This window comes from Adiantum capillus-veneris, chromosome 10 (assembly GCF_014529385.1).
Source record: "Adiantum capillus-veneris isolate H3 chromosome 10, ASM1452938v2, whole genome shotgun sequence".
Classification (NCBI taxonomy): domain Eukaryota; kingdom Viridiplantae; phylum Streptophyta; class Polypodiopsida; order Polypodiales; family Pteridaceae; genus Adiantum; species Adiantum capillus-veneris.
In genome coordinates, this window is record NC_140940.1 from 22,811,124 (window position 1) to 22,834,608 (window position 23,485).

The 23,485-nt window shown below is 43.5% G+C and overlaps 1 protein-coding gene across 1 annotated transcript; it reads left to right on the plus strand.

The window, feature by feature from the left end:
- Window positions 1-22,431: 22,431 nt before the first annotated feature.
- Window positions 22,432-23,188, plus strand: LOC147448545 (uncharacterized). The gene is made up of 2 exons (XM_086522405.1): window positions 22,432-22,801; window positions 23,028-23,188. The coding sequence occupies exons 1-2, from the start codon at window positions 22,679-22,681 to the stop codon at window positions 23,184-23,186; spliced, it is 282 nt and encodes a 93-aa protein (XP_086378531.1). The 5' UTR covers window positions 22,432-22,678; the 3' UTR covers window positions 23,187-23,188.
- The last annotated feature ends 297 nt before the right edge of the window (window positions 23,189-23,485 follow it).

Genomic DNA, 23,485 nt, shown 5'->3' on the forward strand with positions numbered 1-23,485 from the left:
AATGAATCTTTAAGCAGCCTGTCAATTCACCTTGCACAAATTGTAGGTCCCAAGGGACAAGCAAAGAAGTCAGAAGAGCCAGAGCCACCACGACCTAGGAGTGTCTTGCGATGTTGGAATTGCGGAGAGTCTGGACATGGGATGTATAATTGTCCTTGGCCTCGTGGGGAGCCAGGGAGACCTAACTTGAACTACCCAGTAATGAATGTAGGTGAAGGAACTAGTCAACAACCACGGCTTCTACAAAGGCCAAATGGAGCAAGAACACCTCCACGAGGAGTGGAAGCAGTTCCGCCTTTGCCAGACCCAAATGTGCATGTGGTAGAGGTGACAAATTCCAATGAGGTGGACATGGAAGCAAATGGCATTAAGCGTGGCCGTGGAAAAGGTAAAGAGAAAGAAGGAGTCATGTCACAAAGTGACCATGGACGAGAAAAGAAGGCAAAGGAGACCAAGGAAACAAAAATGACTCGATGTCGTATCAACCTCCAAGACTTCCCTCTTGGACATGGTATGGCTCCATACAACTTTTTGGAAGACATGAGAGGTAAGGGTCGTGACATCTCATGGCCTCAATTTCTTGCATTATGCCCACGAGTCAGGAGAGATTTAACAAAGGCAGTTAGCACTAGGAGAAAGGTAAAAGAGAGTGTGCCCGTTGTAAAAATTGCACAAGCTCAAATGAATGAGGACATTACACCTGTGCTAGATTGTTACATAAAAGGGAGATTGGTTAGGAAAGGTCTAGTGGAAGGGGGTGCACAAATTTGCATCATGACAGAAGGACTCATGCAAAGACTAGGTATGCACATTCATGAGACACCTGAAATCAAAGTCAAGATGGCAAACAATAGCAAGGCTAGGTGTGTAGGAATTTGTAAAAATGTCTTTGTAGAGGCCTTTGGCATTAAGAAGGCGGTGGATTTTTATGTTATGTCGACCAAGGGAAGTGGTTATCCATTTATCCTAGGAAGACCATGGCTAATGAAAATGCGAGCTTTACAGGATTGGGAGAGTGGAAAATTAATTTGCAGGAACGACAATCATAAGAAGGTTTTCTTTGACATGAAGGAGAAACGCCAAGAGGAGCTCCATGAAGAATCATCTCAAAGTGAGACGGAAGAAGATTGGACCGATAACACTTCAGAAGAAGAAAGTAGCGACAACATTACTGAAGAGGATTCTTCCATCGAAGTCATGGGGGTAAGGTTTAAGCCAACCAACCAAGAGACCTCTTGTCAAGGTTTGGAGGAGGTAGGTTCCCAAGAGAACCAAAAAGTGGAAGATGAAAGAATGCTAGAAGGTATGCTATCTACAACACTTACAAAGGATGAAAGAGAGGAGTTCAAATGTGTGCTAAGGAAATTTCCTAGGCTTTTCGCTAAAGACTACACCGATGTGCGTAGAGTAGATGTTGTTCAACACAAAATTGAGTTGAAGCCAGAGGCCACACCTAAGGCTCAGAAGCTACGAAGGCTAGGAGTCATCAAGGAGCAGGATTTACTCAAGGAGGTAAGAAAGATTCTAGCAGCAGGTTTCATTTACCCAGTGGAGAATTCAGAGTGGGTCTCTCTCATTGTTGTCACTCCTAAGAAAAACAGCAAGTGGAGGGTGTGTGTGGATTACCGTCCACTCAATGAGGCAACAAAAAGAGATCACTTTCCCCTCCCATTTCAGGATGAGATACTGAATGAGGTAGCTAGTTATGAGAAGTACACTGTGTATGATGGCTACTCAGGCTACTTTCAAATAGGGATTGCTTTGGAGGACCAATTGAAAACAACCTTCATCACTCCTTGGGGTTGTTATGCTTTTAGAGTTATGCCTTTTGTCCTGACAAATGCTCCCGCAACTTTCCAACGTTTCATGAACATGGTGTTTCAAGTATTCTTTGGAAAGTACATTAGGGTTTTTATTGATGATTTTTGCATTTATAGCTCAAAATCATTGCATCTACAAAGGGTAGAAGAAGGTTTAAAGAAGCTCTATGACATGGGAGGTCAGCTCAACCCCGACAAGTGTCACATAGGTGAGGATGAAGTGATCTTGCTTGGTCACAAGGTTTCCTATAAAGGTATTGAGGTGGATCCAGCAAAGGCAAAATCTCTCATTGAGCTACCATCACCAAAGAGTCTTAAGGAGGTCATCTCATTTATTCAAAAGGTGAAGTATATGTCACGCTTCATTCACTTAGCCTCGGAGTTACTTCACCCTTTGCAAAAGTTGACATAACAAGTAGAATTCGCATGGTCTAATGAGCTTGAAGAGTACTTTTGTAACATTAAAGTCATTTTGTCAGAGCTACCAACACTCATGCCTCCTTGTTGGGAGTACACATTCTTTGTTAGCTCTAGTGTTGGAAGGGAAACAATTGGTGCTGTGTTGCTACAACAAGATCCCCACAATACCAGGATGCGACCCATCTACTTTGCTAGTAGGATCATGAATGCCTTGGAGAGAAGCTACAAAGAAGCAGAACTCATGATGCTTTCTCTCATGTTTGCGGTGAGAAAGTTTAGATCCTACTTGCTACCAAGACCTTTTGTAATTCTCACTGCAGAAAATTTGTTTCCTTGGGTGTCATCTCAAATGAATCGTAGCACTAGGATCTCAAAGTGGATTATGGAATTGCAAGATTTCCAATACTCTTTCAAGGTAGAAGATAGTGTGCGTGCACAATTGGCAGGGATCCTTACTTATAGGGTACATGAGAAGGTGATTAAGGTGCCTGAAGTAAAGACCCTACCATTGCCACCACCTAAAATTATTCCTAATGCTTTTACCTTGTTCTTTGATGGAGCTTTTCGACGAGTCACAGGAAAAGCAGGGGGAGGGCTAGTATTGCTCAACCCAAGTGGAGAGGTGGTCATGAAAGAGAAGGTCAATCTACCAGGTTCAACTAGCAACAATGAAGCAGAATACGACACACTACTTCATGGTTTGAAGATGTGCATTGGCCAAGGGATAAAACGTGTCATGGTAAAGGGAGATTCACTTCTCATTGTTAAACAGATTTTAGGCATTTGGGCATGCAAGAATGAAAGCTTAACGACAAAAGTTCATGCCATTCGTAGGATGTTTTATCAGTTTGAAGAAGTGCAACTATATCATATTCCGAGGAAACAAAATGAAGATGCCGATATACTTGCACAACAAGCAGTTACATGTGTTGAGAAAGAAGTGCAGGTCATCATGGTGGCAGCAGCTGTCAAGCAACCGAGATACCAAGGGTTGGAGTCATTGGCTTCCATTATTGGCTACATTTTGGAGGGCGAGTTTCCACAAGACTTCACTAAAGCTCAGAAAAGGAGACTCATGAAGAAGGCAAGTTTCTATCTCTTCCTAGAAGGCTCCCTCTATCAAAGAGGAAAGGATCAAGTGTGCAGAAGAGTACCAACTATCCAGGAAATTCCAGCCATTCTAAAAGGTTTGCATGAAGAAGCATGTGGTGGTCATTTTGCCCAAGAATTAATTGTGAAGAAGATTTTTCTTGCGGGGTATGTTTGGCCAAGCTTGCATGTGGATGTTCAACATTGGTGTAAAAGCTGTCAGAGTTGTCAGATAAATGGAAATAGAAGGTTGGTGCATGGCCCGAGGCAAATAGTGCTTGCAAATGGACCCTTTGAAAAATGGGGCATTGATGCTATGGGTCCTCTGCCTAGAACAAAGAATGGTAAACTCTACATTCTAGTGGCTGTGGACTACATGACTAGGTGGGTAGAGGCTCAAAGTGTGGCAAGGGTAAATGGGAAAACAGTGAGCAAGTTTGTCTACACTAATATTTGTTGTAGATTTGGCACACCTCTAGAGATTGTTTCGGATAATGGTCCAGGGTTTAGGAAGGGCTTGCTCACAGAAGTTTGTGAAGAGCTTCACATTCTACATCTTCATAGCACACCATACTACCCACAGTCAAATGGTTTGGTGGAGAAGGCTAATGGTGTCATTGCAGGAATCATTAGAAAGATGGTGCAAAAGACAAAATTATGGGATGACTTCTTGGATGGTGCCTTGTGGTCATATCGAACCACATATAGGGAAGCCACGGAGTTCACACCATTTCACTTGGTCTATGGTCAAGAGGCTTTGTAGCCTATCGAGATCAACATTCCAACAATGTGGCTTCATGGCAAAGGTGCACAAGATGATCAAGAGGTATGGATGGATCGACTTCTTACGTTAGTGGAGCTTGAGTGGAAAAGAGAAGCAGCTTACGAGTGTTACAAGAGAAAAACCACACAAGCGAAAGAAAAGCTCGACAAGAAACTGAAGGACAAAGGCATCAAAGAAGGAGAGCTTGTGCTAAGGTATGACAATCTACTTGACAATCGTTTTGATACCAAGTTTGAAACTAGATGGCAAGCGCCATAGATAGTCAAGAAGGCTTTCAATTCAAGTTACTATTAGCTTATGGACTTGAATGGTAAAGAGCACTCCAGGAAGGTAAACGGGTATCGCTTGAAGCGCTATTTGAGTCACCTTCTACCAAAGGATCTACCAAAGATCTGTCAAGAGGCGGCTGTCTCATGTAAGTAATGTTACATGAAGCATGAGTGTAACTCCAGCCAAAATTCTGAGGGCCCAAACAATCAAGATCTCGTCAAGGACTCTGAAGCACTCTCTTTGGAAAACATGCTCTATGATGGTACATGAATATACCATCATCCTGGGGGAGGGCTAATGATAGCCGTTTTTCGGCTCTCCATAATTGCCATAGTAAGTTACTCCACCCTACCAAATTCACCCAAATGCTATGGCTATCCCTACCATTTCACTGTAAATAGGCGTGTGTGAGTTAGGGGGCTTTTCCCATATCTTGTTAAAATCCTCAGCTAGCTAGTCACTGGGCTAGTTGAGTCAAAAAAATAAAATATATTATGGCCCATTTGTGTGTAAATATTTCATCGTATATATGGCCTAAATATAGGGATTTTTTATAATTATTTTGGTATTTTATTTAAATATTTCTACTTAGGTTTTATTAAACCTGTGTATACCTTCTTTCATCCTCTTACACCATAAGTATATTTTGCCAATGTGTACATACTCTAACTGCATATTTTTCTTTTATACGAATCACCTCCACATTTTCACCCTCACTCTCGTGAAAACAAAAAAATTGATTTCTACTCATTGGTCAGGTTTATTATATTATTTACTTGCATATCTTTTCCTCTTTCACCCAAAATAATACAAAGAGGGACCATATCATATGATTCCAATATCTCTCCATATCCATAATTCCTCCATATTTTTACTCATTATTCTAACACCATGTGCTCATTGAGCTAAAGTCCATGAATAGTCCATACACTAGTCCCACCATGTATATATTTCTTTATTCACCAATAATCCTCCTCCATGCATGTGTCAAGGGTAACTTGGATGCTTTGTATTATGATATGACAAAGGAGGGGCTCACTCTTGGATGCATTGTACAAATTCAACAAAGGAAGGGGCTACTAAAAGACTTTTGCAGGCATAAAAAACAGGCTTTTTGGTGAGAGTTTTGGCACCCATCTCTACTCCCAATTTGGAGCGGTGGTCAAAAGATAAAATGTGGAACAAAAGCTGAATAACCACCTCAAAAATTTTGGTGATTTTTGGAGCAACCACCGGTGAGCTATGATTTTTTGAGTGGACCCCAGTCTGCCCACTTTTCTCACAAGTAGCCCATAGTCTTCTCTCACCTCTTTCCACACTTCTACACACACACACACACATTCCTCTCAATCCCTCACTCAAAACTGCACCTTCAATGGTTTCTCTCACCTTCTTCACCATTAACCTCCCATAGCTCTCATATGAGCTCTCCATGTACATACACCATCTCTATGCCATTCTCTATTATCTCCAAAGTACAATTCCATCTTACTCCTTATATATATACATAAATTCAGCATGTGTACCATGCTTAACCTCTGCAAATCAAGAGATCTCATCAACGGAATTACCATTTTAATCACGATAATCAACATTGGCGGCGGTGACGTAAAGAAGAGAAGACGAAGAAGAAGATTGATAGTCATTTTGAGAACCTACACAAGTAAGTCCAAAACTTCTTCAAGCTTCACCATCACAAGGATTTTCTCACTTCATTCAACCATCTTACTTCAACCATCCACCCCATTCTAACCATTGTAAATATATCATTAACTTTCTAGTGATTACTAACACTAACCACTAACATACTAACACAAAATAGCCATTGACCTAACCATAAAAGACACCTCACCTCAAGACATGTGTATAGTAACTCTCTCTCTCTCTCTCTCTCTCTCTCTCTCTCTCTCTCTCTCCTTACTTACTTTCACCTTATCTACCATCAATAATGCTCTCTTTTGAGCCCACGCCCATGACTCAAGCAGACAAAGAAGGCCCGCAATGTTTTGATATTCAAAAAAATCATAATCCTGATTTGTTAGCTTGTAAATTAGGATTTCCAATAATATTAATGAGGGGTCTCCAACCTATAAATAGGCCCCTCTCCTTCTTGTAAAACAATCTCCAACATCTCACATAGCACCCCAACACTCTATGCGTGAGGAGAGACTTAGGTGTAGCAACCACTTGTGAGCTTCACTCTTGGTGTGAGAGAAGCCTTCAAGCTACACATTGCAAGTGAGAGAGCATGAGTTCCACACATCTCAAAACCACTATTTTATATGCTCCTTCATCATCAATAAATTGAAGTTTGGTGCATCAAAGGCGTGATTCGACGTTCAAATCTTCGTCCTTCCATTTGTGAAATACGGTTTGGTGAATTCAAGGTGACTTGTGTATTTTGAGTTCTAGCGTTTGATCTTGCTTTGGAAAGTGTTTTAGTGTGTTTTAATTGCCAATTTTGTGTCCATTGTAAGAGGGTATTGTGGTGAGAGGTCTCCCACACCCTAAGACAGTGTGTGTGTGTGTGTGTTGGCAATGTTTAGCAATCACTAAGCATAGAGTGATTTTTTGTACAAGTTCTACGATAGCATCATAACGAACCATCTCCATTTGCAAGTCACAAATAAGGCATTACGCAAGATCCTTTTCTCTCTCTCTTCCCTTTGCTCTAGCTCTCTCTGGTCCATTTTCTGTGTGTCTTGGTGTGAGGTTGCTTGTGTGTGTTGTGTGGTGCATCTTCTTGGTTGTACCAAAATCTCTCTTGCATCCTAGTTCGCATACCATAACTAGGTGGTGCCCCTATCTTGTTTGGGTTTGGCTGTGGGTTTGTTGTTTTGTTGTGCTTTTGGTTGCCCCAGCCCCAATTGAGTAGCACGGGAGCCTTCAGGGGTGTTTAGAGGTCGCCTTTCATGTTGCCTGCCCCGGACCGCCTCAGTACCTACAAATTTAATATTTTACCTTTCATTTAAATACTTAATTTAAAGGTTCGAACCTTCAAATATAGTCACTTTAACACAGGAGGCTAGGCTATAGGTGAGCCTTATGGATGTCATGCTTTCAAATCTCGCCAAGTGGTTCATGGGTTCAAAGCATCTTGCAACATGTGTTGTGCTGGCTGTGTATGATGCCGCGATTAATGAAGAGAGAGAGAGAGAGAGAGAGAGAGAGAGAGAGAGAGAGAGAGAGAACAAGAAGAATAAGAGTAGAGGGAACAAGTAAATTTCAATGTTGTAGGAACACTCCCATGAGTCTTCAAAGATCTATGTCAGACACAAAGTGATAAGATGCATTGTTCTAATGCCACATCAACAATCTTGAGAGCTCAAAGATCTATTTGTGTGTGTGTGTGTGTGTGTGAGAGAGAGAGAGAGAGAGAGAGAGAGAGAGAGAGAAGAATAACTTTGATGTCGTCAAATTAGCTAATCCTAAGAGACATCAAAAATGTGTCCAATAAGTTTTGAACTCACTACATGTTATCTAAGAGTGCATCTATACTATTATAAGAGGGAGAGGGATTCCGCACATCTGCCCCCCCCCCCCCCCCCCCCCCATGGCCACATGGCAGCAGTAGACTCCTCCGACGAGTGTGGTCTGTGAGCCTCGGCTGATAGACGACACTCAGCATGCTCAGAGAGAGAAAGAGAGAGAGGGATTGAGCCAAAAGAGTGAGACTACTACTACAATTCTGAAAGTCGCATGATCCTTTATTTGGCACGAGAGAGAGAGAGAGAGAGAGAGAGAGAGAGAGAGAGTCTTGCAAGCTCTCCAACCCATGCCATCATCAAAATGTTGTCGTTCCATGTTGCTTGCGTCTGTGTATGCATGTGTTCTTTGAGCTGCATCCACAAGGGTTGAGAGAGAGAGAAATATAATGATATATTAACGCCTTGAAAAGGCCAAAATGAACTATGAGACCAAGCTGTTAGAACATAGTGAATCTGATACCATGTCCAGAATCAAAGAACTGAAACAAAAAATATATCTACTACAAGCTGGCACTTTATGGATGTGCCAGCTAATACAAGAGAGAGAGAGAGAGGCGGCCTTGCTGCATGGATGACAGGCTACAGAGCTGGGCAAAAACAACAATGCAAAATGCAGCGAGGTTGAGGCTCACTACCAAGTTTGAGAGCCTAGGCATGATGTTAATGAGCCTCGAAGTCGTCATCGAAATGGATATTTTTTCAACCTGTATGGGCCAATCAATATTGGCCTCCAAGGAATGGTAAGCAAATTTGGAGTGTTCATTGCACAAACGATGAGAGAGAGGAAGGGGGGGGGAGAGGTCCCTTGATTTTTTCAACCCAACAAACTAGGATGAACACAATGGCTTTGCAACTTTGGGTCTAGCCACACATATTTCAAAGACCTTTCTATTTTGCATTTCTGTCTCTGCCTCTTCTTTGTTGGCTAAAGCTCATTCCAAGATGTAGGTGAGCCGTTTCAAGACACCTACGAAGGTGCGGAGTTTTTGCAATGCACATATGTAGAGCGCGCATGAGGCATTCAGAACCACATTTGGTGAAAGCAAAAACATTCTCCACCGATCTGCAGATTGTGCACGTGTTGGACGTTGGCTTCGATCGTTCACACCAACCTGGCATTAACGCACTGATGATGACGAGTATGGTGCAGGGACGGAAGAGTTCTAGCCACCTCCATGCAGGTAGTTAACAGCTTTTGCAGAGCAGTTATGAGCTCGTAGATCTTCCCGCCATGCCCCCCCCCCCCCCGCGGGACCAATTGTAGTGAACGGAAGGGATGGGGAGCGAGTCATTGCGAGGTACGATCAACACGGCATCCGGTGTGCAGGGGTGTGGCGGGCCAAGCTGAGGTGGCTTGCTCTTTTTCGTCGAACGGTTCAGCCACTGCCTGCATGTGCGCAGCGTGAGAGAGAGAGAGAGAGAGAGAGAGAGAGAGAGAGAGAGAGAGAGAGAGAGAGAGAGAGAGAGAGAGAGAGAGAGAGAGAGAGAGAGAGAGAGAGAGAGAGAGAGAGAGAGAGAGAGAGAGAGAGAGAGAGAGAGAGGAGAGGGAGAGAGAGAGAGGGAGAGAGAGAGGCCTCACGTGTCTGATATGAAATGAAATGTACGTCTTCAAAAGGCCAAAATGGCTTATGAGATCAAATTGATACAATTTGGTGGATCTAATACAGTGTCTGCTACTAAAAAAAATGATTTAAAGTGAAAACCTAAAATCATTATCATCATCAAAATCAATCTCTAAAGATGCCCGATATTGTGCATTGTCCAAGAAAGTATTGCATCGATTGCTGAAGATCATCGTCAATGTCCGCCTCTAAAAATAGTTATAGTGGATGTCTCCCATGTTGTGCTAGAATAGTCGTGAGCGCTCTGCAACGAATCGAAGAGAGAGAGAGAGAGAGAGAGAGAGAGAGAGAGAGAGAGAGAGAGAGAGAGAGAGAGAGAGAGAGAGAGAGAGAGAGAGAGAGAGAGAGAGAGAGAGAGGGAGGGAGAGAGAGAGAGAGAGCATTTTCTCTGAGTGCCAAATCATTGGCGTTGAGTCCACATACAGAGAAGGAGGATTTTGCGTGTAGGAGTGTGGAGGACAGGAGGGGAGAGAAAGAGAGTGCACTGTTGTTAGTCCCAAAGCTCAAAATAAAAGGGGGAGGGATTCCGGGTTCCCCCCCTCGGCCACATGGCAGCAGCAGACTCCTCCGGCGAGTGTGGCCTGTAAGCCCGGGCATCATAGACGGCACTCAGCATGCTCAGAGAGAGAGGGAATGCGCCAAAAGAGAGAGAGAGAGAGATAGACTCCTCAATCAACCACTCATTGTCACGTCAAATCTTTTCAAACGGCGCATATACCCCATCTTGAATGCGTGCGCGCTCCCACAGTCTGACTCACCCTGATTCCTTGAAGTGTGGGAGTGTGACGAGCCAAAGTTTCAAACGGTAGCCACCTTTCGCCTGAGTAAGAGAGTGGAGATGGGTCGCGTGCCTTGCTATCCTAAGGACAAAGAGGTGCTGAGGAAAGGAGCATGGATTGAGGAAAAGGATGTTAAGTTGTTGGCCACGACAGATGGCGGACCCTCTCCTGCATGCTAGTCGGTAATCCTCACTTTCAAGGCCTTGCACAGAATACATCAGTAAGCTTATCATCATTATGTTAAGGGGAAATTACCAAAATACCCCTCTAATTTGAGGAAATTCCCAAAATACCCCTCAAATTTCAAAAATTCCCAAAATGCCCCTGATATTTTTCCATAAATTCCCAAAATTCCCTTCAAATTTTCCAAAATTCCCAAAATACCCTTGGTTGTGAGACTAAATTTCTCGAAAAATAAATTTTTTTGTAGGCCTTCACAAGAAGAGTGATTGTCTGTCGTACAAGATGCTAAAACTACTATTTGAGTTGGTTACGTAGGCTTTGGAGATAAATTGCTTTATTATTTTTAGACATAATTGCCTTTTTTGCCATGGTAACTGGTGACAAATTACATGCTGAGCACTCAAAAACGGATCTCAATTGTCAAAAACGAATGAAGATTAGAAAATCTTGAACATTTCAACCAAAATAGATACAAGGGTATTTTGGGAATTTCCTCAAATTAGAGGGTTATTTTGGTAATTTTCCCTTATGTTAATGTAGATTCACTCTGTGAAAATGCTTTCTACAGTTGGGTTTCAGACCTGTTGCATGGACTGTGTTGCATTGTGTTGATCAGAGAGCTCATCTCCTTTCCCCTTTCCTTCCTCTTTCTGTTCTGTTTGTTTGGGGGCTGAGGGTGTGTTTGTTTAATTTGGTAGGGCTTGAGCGATGCGGGAAGAGCTGCTGGCTGAGGTGGACCAATTACTTGCGTCCGAACATCAAACGTGGCAACTAGAGCATCATCATCGAGCTTCACGCTGTGTGGGGAAACAACTCCGGAGCGGAACGGTTCTCCATCCATGTCATAAAATCTAATATCTAACCAACCCAAATGATTTTCTCATATTAAATTGATCACTTAATGTGGGAGAATAAATGGGAACAAGTGTTAAGATATAGATATGTGCTTATAGATCTATCTCAACACGGGGCCAATAGTAAAGGGGCCCAAATGGGAGATGGTCTATCAAGAGCAAGGCTAACCAATGGAGCATAAGACCTTAGGGTTAGCTTCATTGAAGACCTCCAATAATGTGTGTAAAAGCCCTTTGACCTTAGGTAAGCTAGGGCTGAGCTTGAGGTGGGAACCCGGCCCAAGCTCGAGGTGCTTGTCGTGCTTGAGGTGCTTGTTCTGCTTGAGGTGCTTGTCATGCTTGAGGTGCTTGATTAAGATGCTTGAGGTGCTTGACTGGCTCCATGCTTGAGGTGCTTGACTTGGTGCATGATTAAGGTGCTTGAGGTGCCTTGAAAAGCTTGCCTGAGATGCTTGTGGGAACACCCCCTACCTCAAGTGCTTAGTCATGCTTGATGACTAAGGGGCTTGCTCATCCAAAGTCAAAAATATCCCTACAAGGAGGGGGGCGAGACTACTAGAGCGGGGGGGGGGGATGAGAGAGAACACACACACACACACACACACACACACACAAGGGAAGCCCCAGCTTGAAGAGGCAGCAAGGACACTCGTCAAGTTCCTTCCCATGTTGCCCTTATGGTGTGCCTGAAGCGTATTGGTTGGCCACCCAAGGGGTCCAATGATAATTTAGGATATTTAATTAATTGATTTTGCATTTATCAAGTCCTCTCTCTCAAAGGGGAAAGGGGGACACTTGTCCCAAGGCTACCCATGTTGCTTGTAATGGCTCCTGCTTGTGATTGGCTAGGCCTGGAGGGGTCCAATGAGCTTCAAGCATGAGCTACAAGGGGGGGTCGACCCAAGCAAGCTAGCGGGGTGCTTAAGGAGTATACTCACCCACACACACTCACAAACACTCTCATTGTGTACTATGCAAAGTGCAAGAGCTCCCTCTCCTTCTCCAAGCAAGTAGAGGTTGAGAGCCTACACCAACACTCTTGGCTACGGAGTTCAAATCCATCCAAGAGCCATGCTTCAATGCTTGAGCTTGCCATCTATTTCTTCTTCATTACTATGCTTTTATGTATGCTAGCACAAGAGTTATGATAAGTGAGGAACTAGCTCTTTCTCGTATGAAATGTTTCTTCTTCCTCTTCCCTACCCTCATTCCCTGCTAGCTCTCTCCACCTTCGAAGGTGTTTGAGGTCTTGGGACTGAGGCTTGGTATAGTTAAAGCTTTCTTCAAGTTTAGGTTATGCTATGATGGTGATGCATGAAGCTTTCCATCTTCATTGCTTCACCTAGGTCACAAGGAACACAAAGAATGTATTGTAACAAGTCTCTCTTTATGGGAGAAATCATAATAGAAATGCCTATTGGAGGGGGGACTGGCTCCACATAAATCCGGTCCTCAATTGTTGTCATGTTCTCTAAATTCTCTCTCTTGCAAAAGTATTGTCCATGCCAAGTTAACTAATTGCTATAATTATGTTGCTATCTTCAATTATGTCTACCCGCTATGCTCACAAAATCATTTCTTGAAAGTACTCTCATTAAATTTCGCTACTCTCAAATTGAATAGGCAAATTCCATTACATTGGTATCAGAGCATTTGGTCTCTCTTTTCTTGCTTAAGAAGAGAGGTTCTTAAGTAGCCTATAAATGGTTGATTTTGTTAATTATAATAGAGTAAGTGGAACTGGGATCTAATATCGGTTTTGTTAAGCCCACTATGTGGGGGATGGTGCACACCTCGGGAGATTTGGACTTAATAATTTAGTATTTTTAGACTTGCCTACGGCTTTACCATTATTGATCCATAAGAAGTCCGAAAGGAGCTAGCCCTTGGCAACTCTGCTATGTTAGACCTACTCCTCTACTTTCTATAATTAACCACTTTGAGTCGTGGGTGAAGATACTTAAGAGCCGATTTTCAAAGGCTAAGAGGAGTGGCAACTAAGGTTTTGAACTGCCAAAGCATACACTAAGTATAAACATGAATTTTGTTAACATGGCTGACAATAATCAAGAGAGTAAAATGAACATTGATAGCTTTGATTTTTCACATGAAGGTGCTAATGATGATGCTCCCATGTTTGTGAATTATCTCGTCGCTAGGTTACAGCAAGCTATGGGCAACCCTGCTTTGCAAGCCGAAGTTACTCAACAACTTCGTGCTTATGGAATTTCCCTTCCTCTCCCAGAGGAGAGAGATCTTAGGAGGCCTCTTGAAGAAACCCCCAAAAGAAGACTCTCTCCCATTCGAGAGGAGGAATCCAAAGAGAAAGAAAGCAATGAAAGTCTAAGTTCTTCTGAAGAGGTGGCTCCACGAAGACGGCAGTCTAGACGATCGCCTACTCCTTCCAAGAGGAAAAGAGAAACCTATAGTCCTTCTCCTCATCACTCTGAAAGGCAAGAGAGGAAACAAAGGAAGAAAAGGGCTAGGAAGAGGTCACCCTCTTCTCCTTCTTCTTCACCTTCCTCCTCTTTCGATGAAAGTTATGGCTATTCTCCTAGAGAATACAAGAGGGGATGACATCGCAAATCTTTTCTTGCATGGCGAAGGTCACAAAAGCTAAAGAAGTTCAAGGAGGGAGGAAAGAGTATCTCTTTTCTCACCTACGATGGCACCTTTGGTGCTACCGACAAAGTGTTGGCCTTCATCCAGCAATTTGATGCGGCCTTTGGGGACGAGGGCTTCACAGAGTCCTCCAAGCTCCGCATGTAGCTATGCACTTCCAAAAATCAGCTCGTCAATGGTGGGCTAGCCTTCGTGGCAATGGAGAAGCCCCAAAGACATGGAAAACTCTACGAGTTTCCATCATGAAGCAATTTCTTCCAAGCGATACTAAAGATAAAGTTCTTACCGAATGGCGCGGCTTGAAGCTTCTCTCTCATGAGTCTATCAACAAATATGTAGACAAGTTTTGGGATTTACATCTCAAAGCTACTGTCTTTCAAAAGATAGACTTTGCCGAGCAAATACAACAATTCTGTGCGGGATTACCTGAAGAGATGGCCGAATACATCAACTCTCAACGGCCTGGTACTATTACCGAAGTAATCCATCACACCATGGTTGCTTCACGCATCAATTTCCATCAAGGGGCTAGACGTAATGTCAAGCCCATGGAAAACAAAGATAAAAATGATGCAAAGGGGAAATCCAATGCACAAAATAATTCCCAAGGCACTTCAAACAACAACAATAACAACAACAACAATTGGTCCAAGGAGAAGGGAGTTTACAAAGGTAAATACAAACTCTCTCCTGAAGAGCTTGAAGCTTTTCGCAAGGACCATAAATGTTTCAAGTGTGGGTAGCAAGGACATGGCTATCGTTCTTGCCCCAAGAAGAATACTCACAATGAGACTCCTAGGGCTTCCACCATCGAAGCTCCAAAAGAGGATGCTCATTGCAAAGGATCATCACTCTCCTATGCTTGGGGAAAGGTAAGAGAGCATGATTCCTTCATCTTGTTTGACCCTGGCTCTACTCTCAACTTCATATCAATAGAGTTGGCCACCAAGTTGGGCATTCAAGCTTTTGAGATGGGAGATATAGTAACAGCTGATGCAGCTTTCAAGGGACAACAAGCCTCCGTTACTCCCTTGATTGGGAAGTTGAGGCTTCATGTCCAAAGCTATGTCGACAAAGAAGACTTCTTCATCTCTCCTCTCCAACATCAGGATGTTATCCTAGGGGCACCATGGTTTGATCGCATGGTTGCCAACATGAAGTTACCTGAAAGGAGAATTTACTTCACCTACAGGGGAAAGAACATGTATATAGATGCTAGTGAGCGTGGTCACACTATTCCACTTGTAAATCCTCTTTCTTTTGATAAATCAATGAAGAGCTCAGTTTTGGCGTACATGATTTATGTCAAAGAGTCTCTAAAAGCTAATAATGTTTCATCAAATGAAAATGATAGGAATCAAGAAGAGTTATACTTGTCTACTTTTCTAAAAGGATTCCAAGATGTGTTCATCGATGATATCCCTATGGACCTACCTCCAAAACGAGGGGATGATGACCATCGTATTGAGCTCCTTCCAGGAAGCTCACCGCCTAACAAACCTCCTTATCGAGTCTCACAAGCTCAACAAGAGGAGATTATGAGGCAAGTACAGGAATTGGTAGACAAAGGGATGGTGAGGCCTAGTTCCTCTCCCTTTTGTTCTCCAGTCCTTTTAGTGCAAAAGAAAGATGGTACATACCGTATGTGTGTGCACTATCGAGCACTAAACCATATCACTATCAAAAACAGATTTCCCGTGCCTCGGGTAGAAGATCTGTTTGATAAGCTACAAGGCTCTACCTACTTCAGTAGGATTGACCTTAAGAGTGGCTATCATCAAATAAGGATAGTGGATGAAGATATCCTAAAGACCGCGTTTCACACAACATTTGGTCTTTATGAATATCTGGTCATGCCTTTTGGCTTGACTAATGCACCAGCTACATTCAATCGTCTCATGGAGAAAATTTTTAGACCATATCGTAAATTCATTGGAGTGTTCTTTGATGATATCATCATCTACTCCAAATCTTTGGAGGAACATAAGCAACATCTCCAAGTGATTTTTCAAGCCTTGAGGGAAAACAAACTTTTTCTCAACCAAAAGAAAAGTGAATTCTTCCTTCAAGAGATTCAATAGCTAGGTCATATTATCTCTCACGATGGTATTCGTATGGATCCATCAAAGTTAGAGGTAATAAAATCATGGCCTAACCCAAGGAATCTACATGAGCTAAGAAGCTTTATTGGTATGTGTGCATACTATAGACGCTTCATAGCAAAATTCTCTCAAGTAGCAGGACCACTACACGACTTAACAAAGAAGAACGTTAAGTTTGTATGGACTGCTAAGGAGCAAAACACTTTTGAAAAAATCAAAGAGAAGCTTACTTCCCAACCAGTCTTCGTGCTTCCGGATCTCTCAAAACCATTTGAGGTCCAATGTGATGCTTGTGGTGATTGCCTTGGAGCGGTTTTGCTTCAAGAAGGGCATGCCATAGCATATGAAAGCCGAAGGCTCAATAGTGATGAACGAGTCTTGGGCATTTATGAGAAAGAGCTTTTAGCTGTTCTACATGCCCTAGATACATGGAAGCACTACCTATTGGGGACTCCATTTATCCTATGAACCGACCACCAAAGTCTCAAGTATTTCATGACGCAAACCAAACTTTCCGACAAACAAATGAGGTGGGCAAATTTTCTTTCGCAATTTAATTTCCATATTGCTCACATAGCTGGTAAGCACAATCAAGTTGCCGATGCACTTTCACGATGACCAAAAGTTAATGTGGTGTCTATAGCTACTCACAATGATCTATCCTCTATGATAGATGAGTATGCTACTGACCCTGACTTTAGAGACATAATGTCAGCCCTTGCTTTGGGGAAGAAAGAGGAACCATTCACCTTGCAGGATGGTTATCTTCTCCACGGCAATAGGCTATGTGTTACCCATTCCCTTCGTGAGAAGGTTATGTATGAATCCCATGCTCCTCCATATGCAGGGCATAGAGGTATTCAACCTACTCTCCGAGGAGTAGAGACATATTTCTATTGGCCTACCATGAAAGTGGACATACAAGAGTATGTTTCAAAATGTGTAGTATGCCAAAAGACCAAGTATGATAGAGGGAAGCAACCTGGATTACTCCAGCCATTGCCTATTCCAAATTCACCATGGGAGAGTATATCCATGGATTTCATCTTTGGATTACCCAAGTCTATCCATGGGAATACAGGAATATGGACAATAGTCGACAGGTTTAGCAAGCAAGCACATTTTATTCCTGTCAAAAAGACTATTAAGGCACATCAAATGGCAACTCTCTTCATATCTCAGATTTTCAAGCACCATGGATTACCCACATCCATCGTGTCAGATAGAGATCCTAGAATGACCAGTAATTTTTGGAAAGGTCTCTTTGAAAATCTAGGAACAAGATTTAATTTCTCTTCGGCCTATCACCCACAAACGGATGGCCAAAGTGAGATAGCCAATCTTACGATACTCGATCTACTCAAGACTTATGTTACCGAAGTAGATCAGCGCTCAGAATGGGAAAAGTATTTACCTCTAGTAGAGTATGCCTACAATAATACTGTACATACTTCTACGGGGAAAGCACCTTTCGAGATCATAGAGGGAATACCTAAAAGTCCCTTGCTACTCAAAGTACATGGGAAGATCTTCGCCGCTGATCAGTATAGCCGTGACCTACAAGAATCTTTTCAAAAGATTAGGGAGGCTATAGCCATCTCTCAACAAAGGCAAAAAGCTGTTGCTGATAAGCACAGAAGACCCTTAATGTTCAAAGAAAATGATTGGGTCTTACTCAAGTTTCCTAAGGCTCGATTAAGGCAAACGACGGGCAAAAATCCTACGGGCCATCAAAAGTATTATGCTAAACTAGCAAAAAGATACTATGGTCCTTTCCAAATCTTGAAGCCCATCAATGAGATGGCTTATCAACTCAAGTTGCCCAACCATTGACTTATACACAATGCCTTTCATGTAGGCCTACTAAAGCCCTATAAAGGAGAGCCACCAACTGAACCAATTATTGAAGGCCCTCCCGAAGTTGAAGACCAAGAAGAGGTGCTACAACCCGAAGCTGTCCTTCGGCATGAAGACAAGGTACTACGACATGGTAAGATCATCCGACGGTATCTTATTAAGTTCAAAAATTATCCTTTTGAAGATGCTAAATGGATGCAAGGAGTACAACTTAAGGATAGTATGAACCTTGTCAATGCTTACAATGCTACATTAGAGTTAGAAAATGTACAACTCTCTTTTAAATGACTCATGTTTTTGTCTTATAAGACTAATCCTCTTTTTAATTGTGCACAAATTTAACTAGTATGCATGCTTAGAATCATGTTTGTGATGACGACGTCTCTCAAACACCAAGTAGAATTTGTCACTCTACTTTGGGACAATGAAATGGACTAAAGAGCAGACATGCTTGCAGCAGCTATGTCTCCTAAGCACCAAATGGATTAGTCATCCATCTTGGAAAGATGTCGTAGGGTAAAAAAGGGATCCTCTACCCGCTAAGTACGACTGACTAATGACTAAGGCTTTATCTCTTCTACCTCATAGTCGAGGACGACTATGATTTCAAGAGAGAGGTAATGTCATAAAATCTAATATCTAACCAACCCAAATGATTTTCTCATATTAAATTGATCACTTAATGTGGGAGAATAAATGGGAGCAAGTGTTAAGATATAGATATGTGCTTATAGATCTATCTCAACACGGGGCCAATAGTAAAGGGGCCCAAATGGGAGATGGTCTATCAAGAGCAAGGCTAACCAATGGAGCATAAGACCTTAGGGTTAGCTTCATTGAAGACCTCCAATAATGTGTGTAAAAGTCCTTTGACCTTAGGACCTTAGGTAAGCTAGGGCTGAGCTTGAGGTGGGAACCCGGCCCAAGCTCGAGGTGCTTGTCATGCTTGAGGTGCTTGCCCTGCTTGAGGTGCTTGTCATGCTTGATGTGCTTGATTAAGATGCTTGAGGTTCTTGATTGGCTCCATGCTTGAGGTGCTTGACTTGGTGCACGATGAAGGTGCTTGAGGTGCCTTGAGAAGCTTGCCTGAGATGCTTGTGGGAACACCCCCTACTTCAAGTGCTTAGTCATGCTTGATGACTAAGGGGCTTGCTCATCCAAAGTCAAAAATATCCCTACAAGGAGGGGGGCGAGCCTACAAGGGGGGGGGGGGGGGGATGAGAGAGAACACACACACACACACACACACACACAAGGGAAGCCCCAGCTTGAAGAGGCAGCAAGGACACTCGTCAAGTTCCTTCCCATGTTGCCCTTATGGTGTGCCTGAAGCCTATTTGTTGGCCACCCAAGGGGTCCAATGATAATTTAGGATATTTAATTAATTGATTTTGCATTTATCAAGTCCTCTCTCTCAAAGGGGAAAGGGGGACACTTGTCCCAAGGCTACCCATGTTGCTTGTAATGGCTCCTGCTTGTGATTGGCTAGGCCTGGAGGGGTCCAATGAGCTTCAAGCATGAGCTACAAGGGGGGGTCGACCCAAGCAAGCTAGTGGGGTGCTTAAGGAGTATACTCACCCACACACACTCACAAACACTCTCATTGTGTACTATGCAAAGTGCAAGAGCTCCCTCTCCTTCTCCAAGCAAGTAGAGGTTGAGAGCCTACACCAACACTCTTGGCTACGGAGTGCAAATCCATCCAAGAGCCATGCTTCAATGCTTGAGCTTGCCATCTATTTCTTCTTCATTACTATGCTTTTATGTATGCTAGCACAAGAGTTATGATAAGTGAGGAACTAGCTCTTTCTCGTATGAAATGTTTCTTCTTCCTCTTCCCTACCCTCATTCCCTGCTAGCTCTCTCCACCTTCGAAGGTGTTTGAGGTCTTGGGACTGAGGCTTGGTATAGTTAAAGCTTTCTTCAAGTTTAGGTTATGCTATGATAGTGATGCATGAATCTTTCCATCTTAATTGCTTCACCTAGGTCACAAGGAACACAAAGAATGTATTGTAACAAGTCTCTCTTTATGGGAGAAATCATAATAGAAATGCCTATTGGAGGGGGGACCGGCTCCACATAAATCCGGTCCTCAACTGTTGTCATGTTCTCTAAATTCTCTCTCTTGCAAAAGTATTGTCCATGCCAAGTTAACTAATTGCTATAAATATGTTGCTATCTTCAATTATGTCTACCCGCTATGCTCACAAAATCATTTCTTGAAAGTACTCTCATTAAATTCCGCTACTCTCAAATTGAATAGGCAAATTCCATTACAATCCATCCTCCCTGCATCCTCAACTGATGCGCCTAGGTGAGGTTGTAGGTCTGTGTATAAGCTCTCTCTCTCTCTGTGTCTCTGTCTCTTACCACGTAATCATCTTTGCATTGCTGCTTCGAGAGGCATGTTTCCGGCAACCGATGCCACCTGCAGACCACCCCTCACCATCGTATTGTGTGTTGTACAATTTAAACTAGCCATAGTTGGCATTACCTTGCAGGATTGCAAGTCAAACTCATTCCCCTGCACTCCAACTGCTTCAATATCTAGAGCCCCATAACTACCGCGAGAGAGAGAGAGAGAGAGAGAGAGAGAGAGAGAGAGAGAGAGAGAGAGAGAGAGAGAGAGAGAGAGAGAGAGAGCGAGCAGTAATGCTATGTGCGGGCTTTTGATTCATGAACCAGAATGTGCCCGCCTCTATCCTCAAGGCCAAAGTGTCCGAATCCATTGATGAGGGACGAGAAACGCGTGCGTCCGCAAGGTGGATTCGCATGCATGTGGAGCTGTAGTAGGTGTAGGAGTAATTACGCTTCATGCAACGCACGTACCTACAAATTTAATATTTTACCTTTCATTTAAATACTTAATTTAAAGGTTCCATGTTAATTGCGTATGTGTATGCATGTGCTCTTTGAGTTACATCCACAAGGGTTGAGAGAGAGAGAAATATAATGATATATTAACTCCTTGAAAAGGCCAAAATGACCTATGAGACCAAGCTGTTAGAACATAGTGAATCTGATACCATGTCCGGAATCAAAGAACTGAAACAAAAAATATATCTACTACAAGCTGGGACTTTATGGATGTGCCAGCTAATACAAGAGAGAGAGAGAGAGGCGGCCTTGCTGCATGGATGACGGGCTACAGAGCTGGGCAAAAACAACAATGCAAAATGCAGCTAGGTTGAGGCTCACACCAGGTTTGAGAGCCTAGGCATGATGTTAATTAGCCTGGAAGTCATCATCCAAATGGATATTTTTTCAAATTGTATGGGCCAATCAATACTGGCCTCCAAGCAATGGCAAGCAAATTTGGAGTGCTCATTGCACAAACGATGAGAGAGAGGAAGGGGGGGGGGGGGGGGATTTGTTCAACCCAACAAACTAGGATGAACACGATGGCTTTGCAAATTTGGGTCTAGCCACACATATTTCAAAGACCCTTCTATTTTGCATTTCTATCTTTGCCTCTTCTTTGTGGGCTGAAGCTCATTCCAAGATGTAGGTGCGCATGGAGTTTTTGCAATGCACATATGTAGAGCGCACATGAGGCATTCAGAGCCACATTTGGTGAAAGCAAAAACATTCTCCACGGATCTACAGAGTGCGCACGTGTTGGACGTTGGCTTCGATCGTTCACACAAACCTGGCATTAACGCACTGATGATGACGAGTACGGTGCAGGGAGGGAAGAGTTCTAGCCACATCCATGCAGGTAGTTAACAGCTTTTGCAGAGCAGCTATGAGCTCATAGACCTTCCCGCCATGCCCCCTCCCCCCCCCCCCCCCCCCCGAGGGCTAGTCGTAGTGAACGGAAGGGAGGGGGAGCGAGTCATTGCGAGATACGATCAGCACCGCATCCGGTGCTTATGTGTAGGGGTGTCGCGGGCCAAGCTGAGGTGGCTTGCTCTTTTTCGTCGAACAGATCAGCCACTGCCTGCATGTGCAGAGCGTGAGAGAGAGAGGCCTCATGTGTCTGATATATATGAAATGAAATGTACGTCTTCAAAAGGCCAAAATGGCTTATGAGATCAAATTGATGCAATTTGGTGGATCTAATACAGTGTCTGCTACTATAAAAAATGATTTAAAGTGAAAAACTAAAATCATTATCATCATCAACATCAATGTCTAAAGATGCCCGATATCGTGCATTGTCCAAGAAAGTATTGCATCGATTGCTAAAGATCATCGTCAATGTCCGCCTCTATAAATAGTTATAGTGGATGTCTCCCATGTTGTGCTAGAATAGTCGTGAGCGCTCTACAACGAATTGAAGAGAGAGAGAGAGAGAGAGAGAGAGAGAGAGAGAGAGAGAGAGAGAGAGCATTTGCTCTGAGTGCCAAATCATTGGCGTTGAGTCCACGTACAGAGAAGGAGGATTTTGCGTGTATGAGTGTGGAGGACAGGAGGGGAGAGAAAGAGAGTGCACTGCTGTGAGTCCCAAAGCTCAAAATAAAAGGGGGAGGTATTCCGGGTTCCCCCCCTCGGCCACATGGCAGCAGTAGACTCCTCCGGTGAATGTGGCTTGTAAGCCCGAGCATCATAGATGGCATTTAGCATGCTGAGAGAGAGAGGGAATGCGCCAAAAGAGAGAAAGAGAGAGATAGACTTCTCAATCAGCCAGGCATTGTCACGTAAAATCTTTTCCAACGGTGCATATACCCCATCTTGAATGCGTGCGCGCTCCCACAGTCTCACTCACCCTGATTCCTTGAAGTGTGGGAGTGTGACGAGCCAGAGTTACAAACGGTAGCCACCTTTCGCCTGAGTAAGAGAGTGGAGATGGGTCGCGTGTCTTGTTGTCCTAAGGACAAAAAGGTGCTGAGAAAAGGAGCATGGATTGAGGAAAAGGATGTGAAGCTGTTGGCCACGACAGATGGCAGACCCTCTTCTGCATGCTTGCCGGTAATCCTCACTTTTAAGGCCTTGCACAGAATACATCAGTAAGTTTATCATCATTATGTTAATATAGATTCACTCTATGAAAATGCTTTCTACAGTTGGGTTTCAGACCTGTCGCATGCACTGTCTTGCATTGTGTTGATCAGAGAGCTCATCTCCTTTCCCCTTTCCTTCCTCTTTTCTGTTCTATTTGTTTGGGGGATGAGGGCGTGTTTGTTTAATTTGGTAGGGCTTGAGCGATGCGAGAAGATCTGCTGGCTCAGATGGACCAATTACTTGCATCAGAAGATCAAACGTGGCAACTTCACAGGCCAGAAGGAGAGCATCATCATCCAACTTCACGCTGTGTGGGGAAACAACTCCGGAGTCCGCACCACCTTTATTTTAGCCCGGAACGGTTCTCCATCCATCCTCCCCAAATCCTCAAGTGATGCGCCTAGGTGAGGTTGTAGGCCTGTGTATAAGCTCTCTCCCCAAATCCTCAAGTGTATGCGCCTAGGTGAGGTTGTAGGCCTATGTATAAGCCAAGCTCGTCGAGGCCCTCAGTAACGGTGGTCACGAACAACAGCAGCAACAGAGTCGCCCTCGGCAAACTCTGTCCGCCGCCTCAGCCCGCCGCCCTGGATTTCAACCACTGAGTATCTTTTTCTGTGGGTTAGGTCTTTTGATCCGCAGCACTGGTTCGCA

Bases quoted from the DNA above. Each gene is read 5' to 3' on its own strand.
- LOC147448545 (XM_086522405.1), top strand. From the start codon at position 22,679: ATGGGTCGCGTGTCTTGTTGTCCTAAGGACAAAAAGGTGCTGAGAAAA. The intron at 22,802-23,027 runs GTAATCCTCACT...TTAATTTGGTAG, and splicing joins CCTCTTCTGCATGCTTGCCG to GGCTTGAGCGATGCGAGAAG.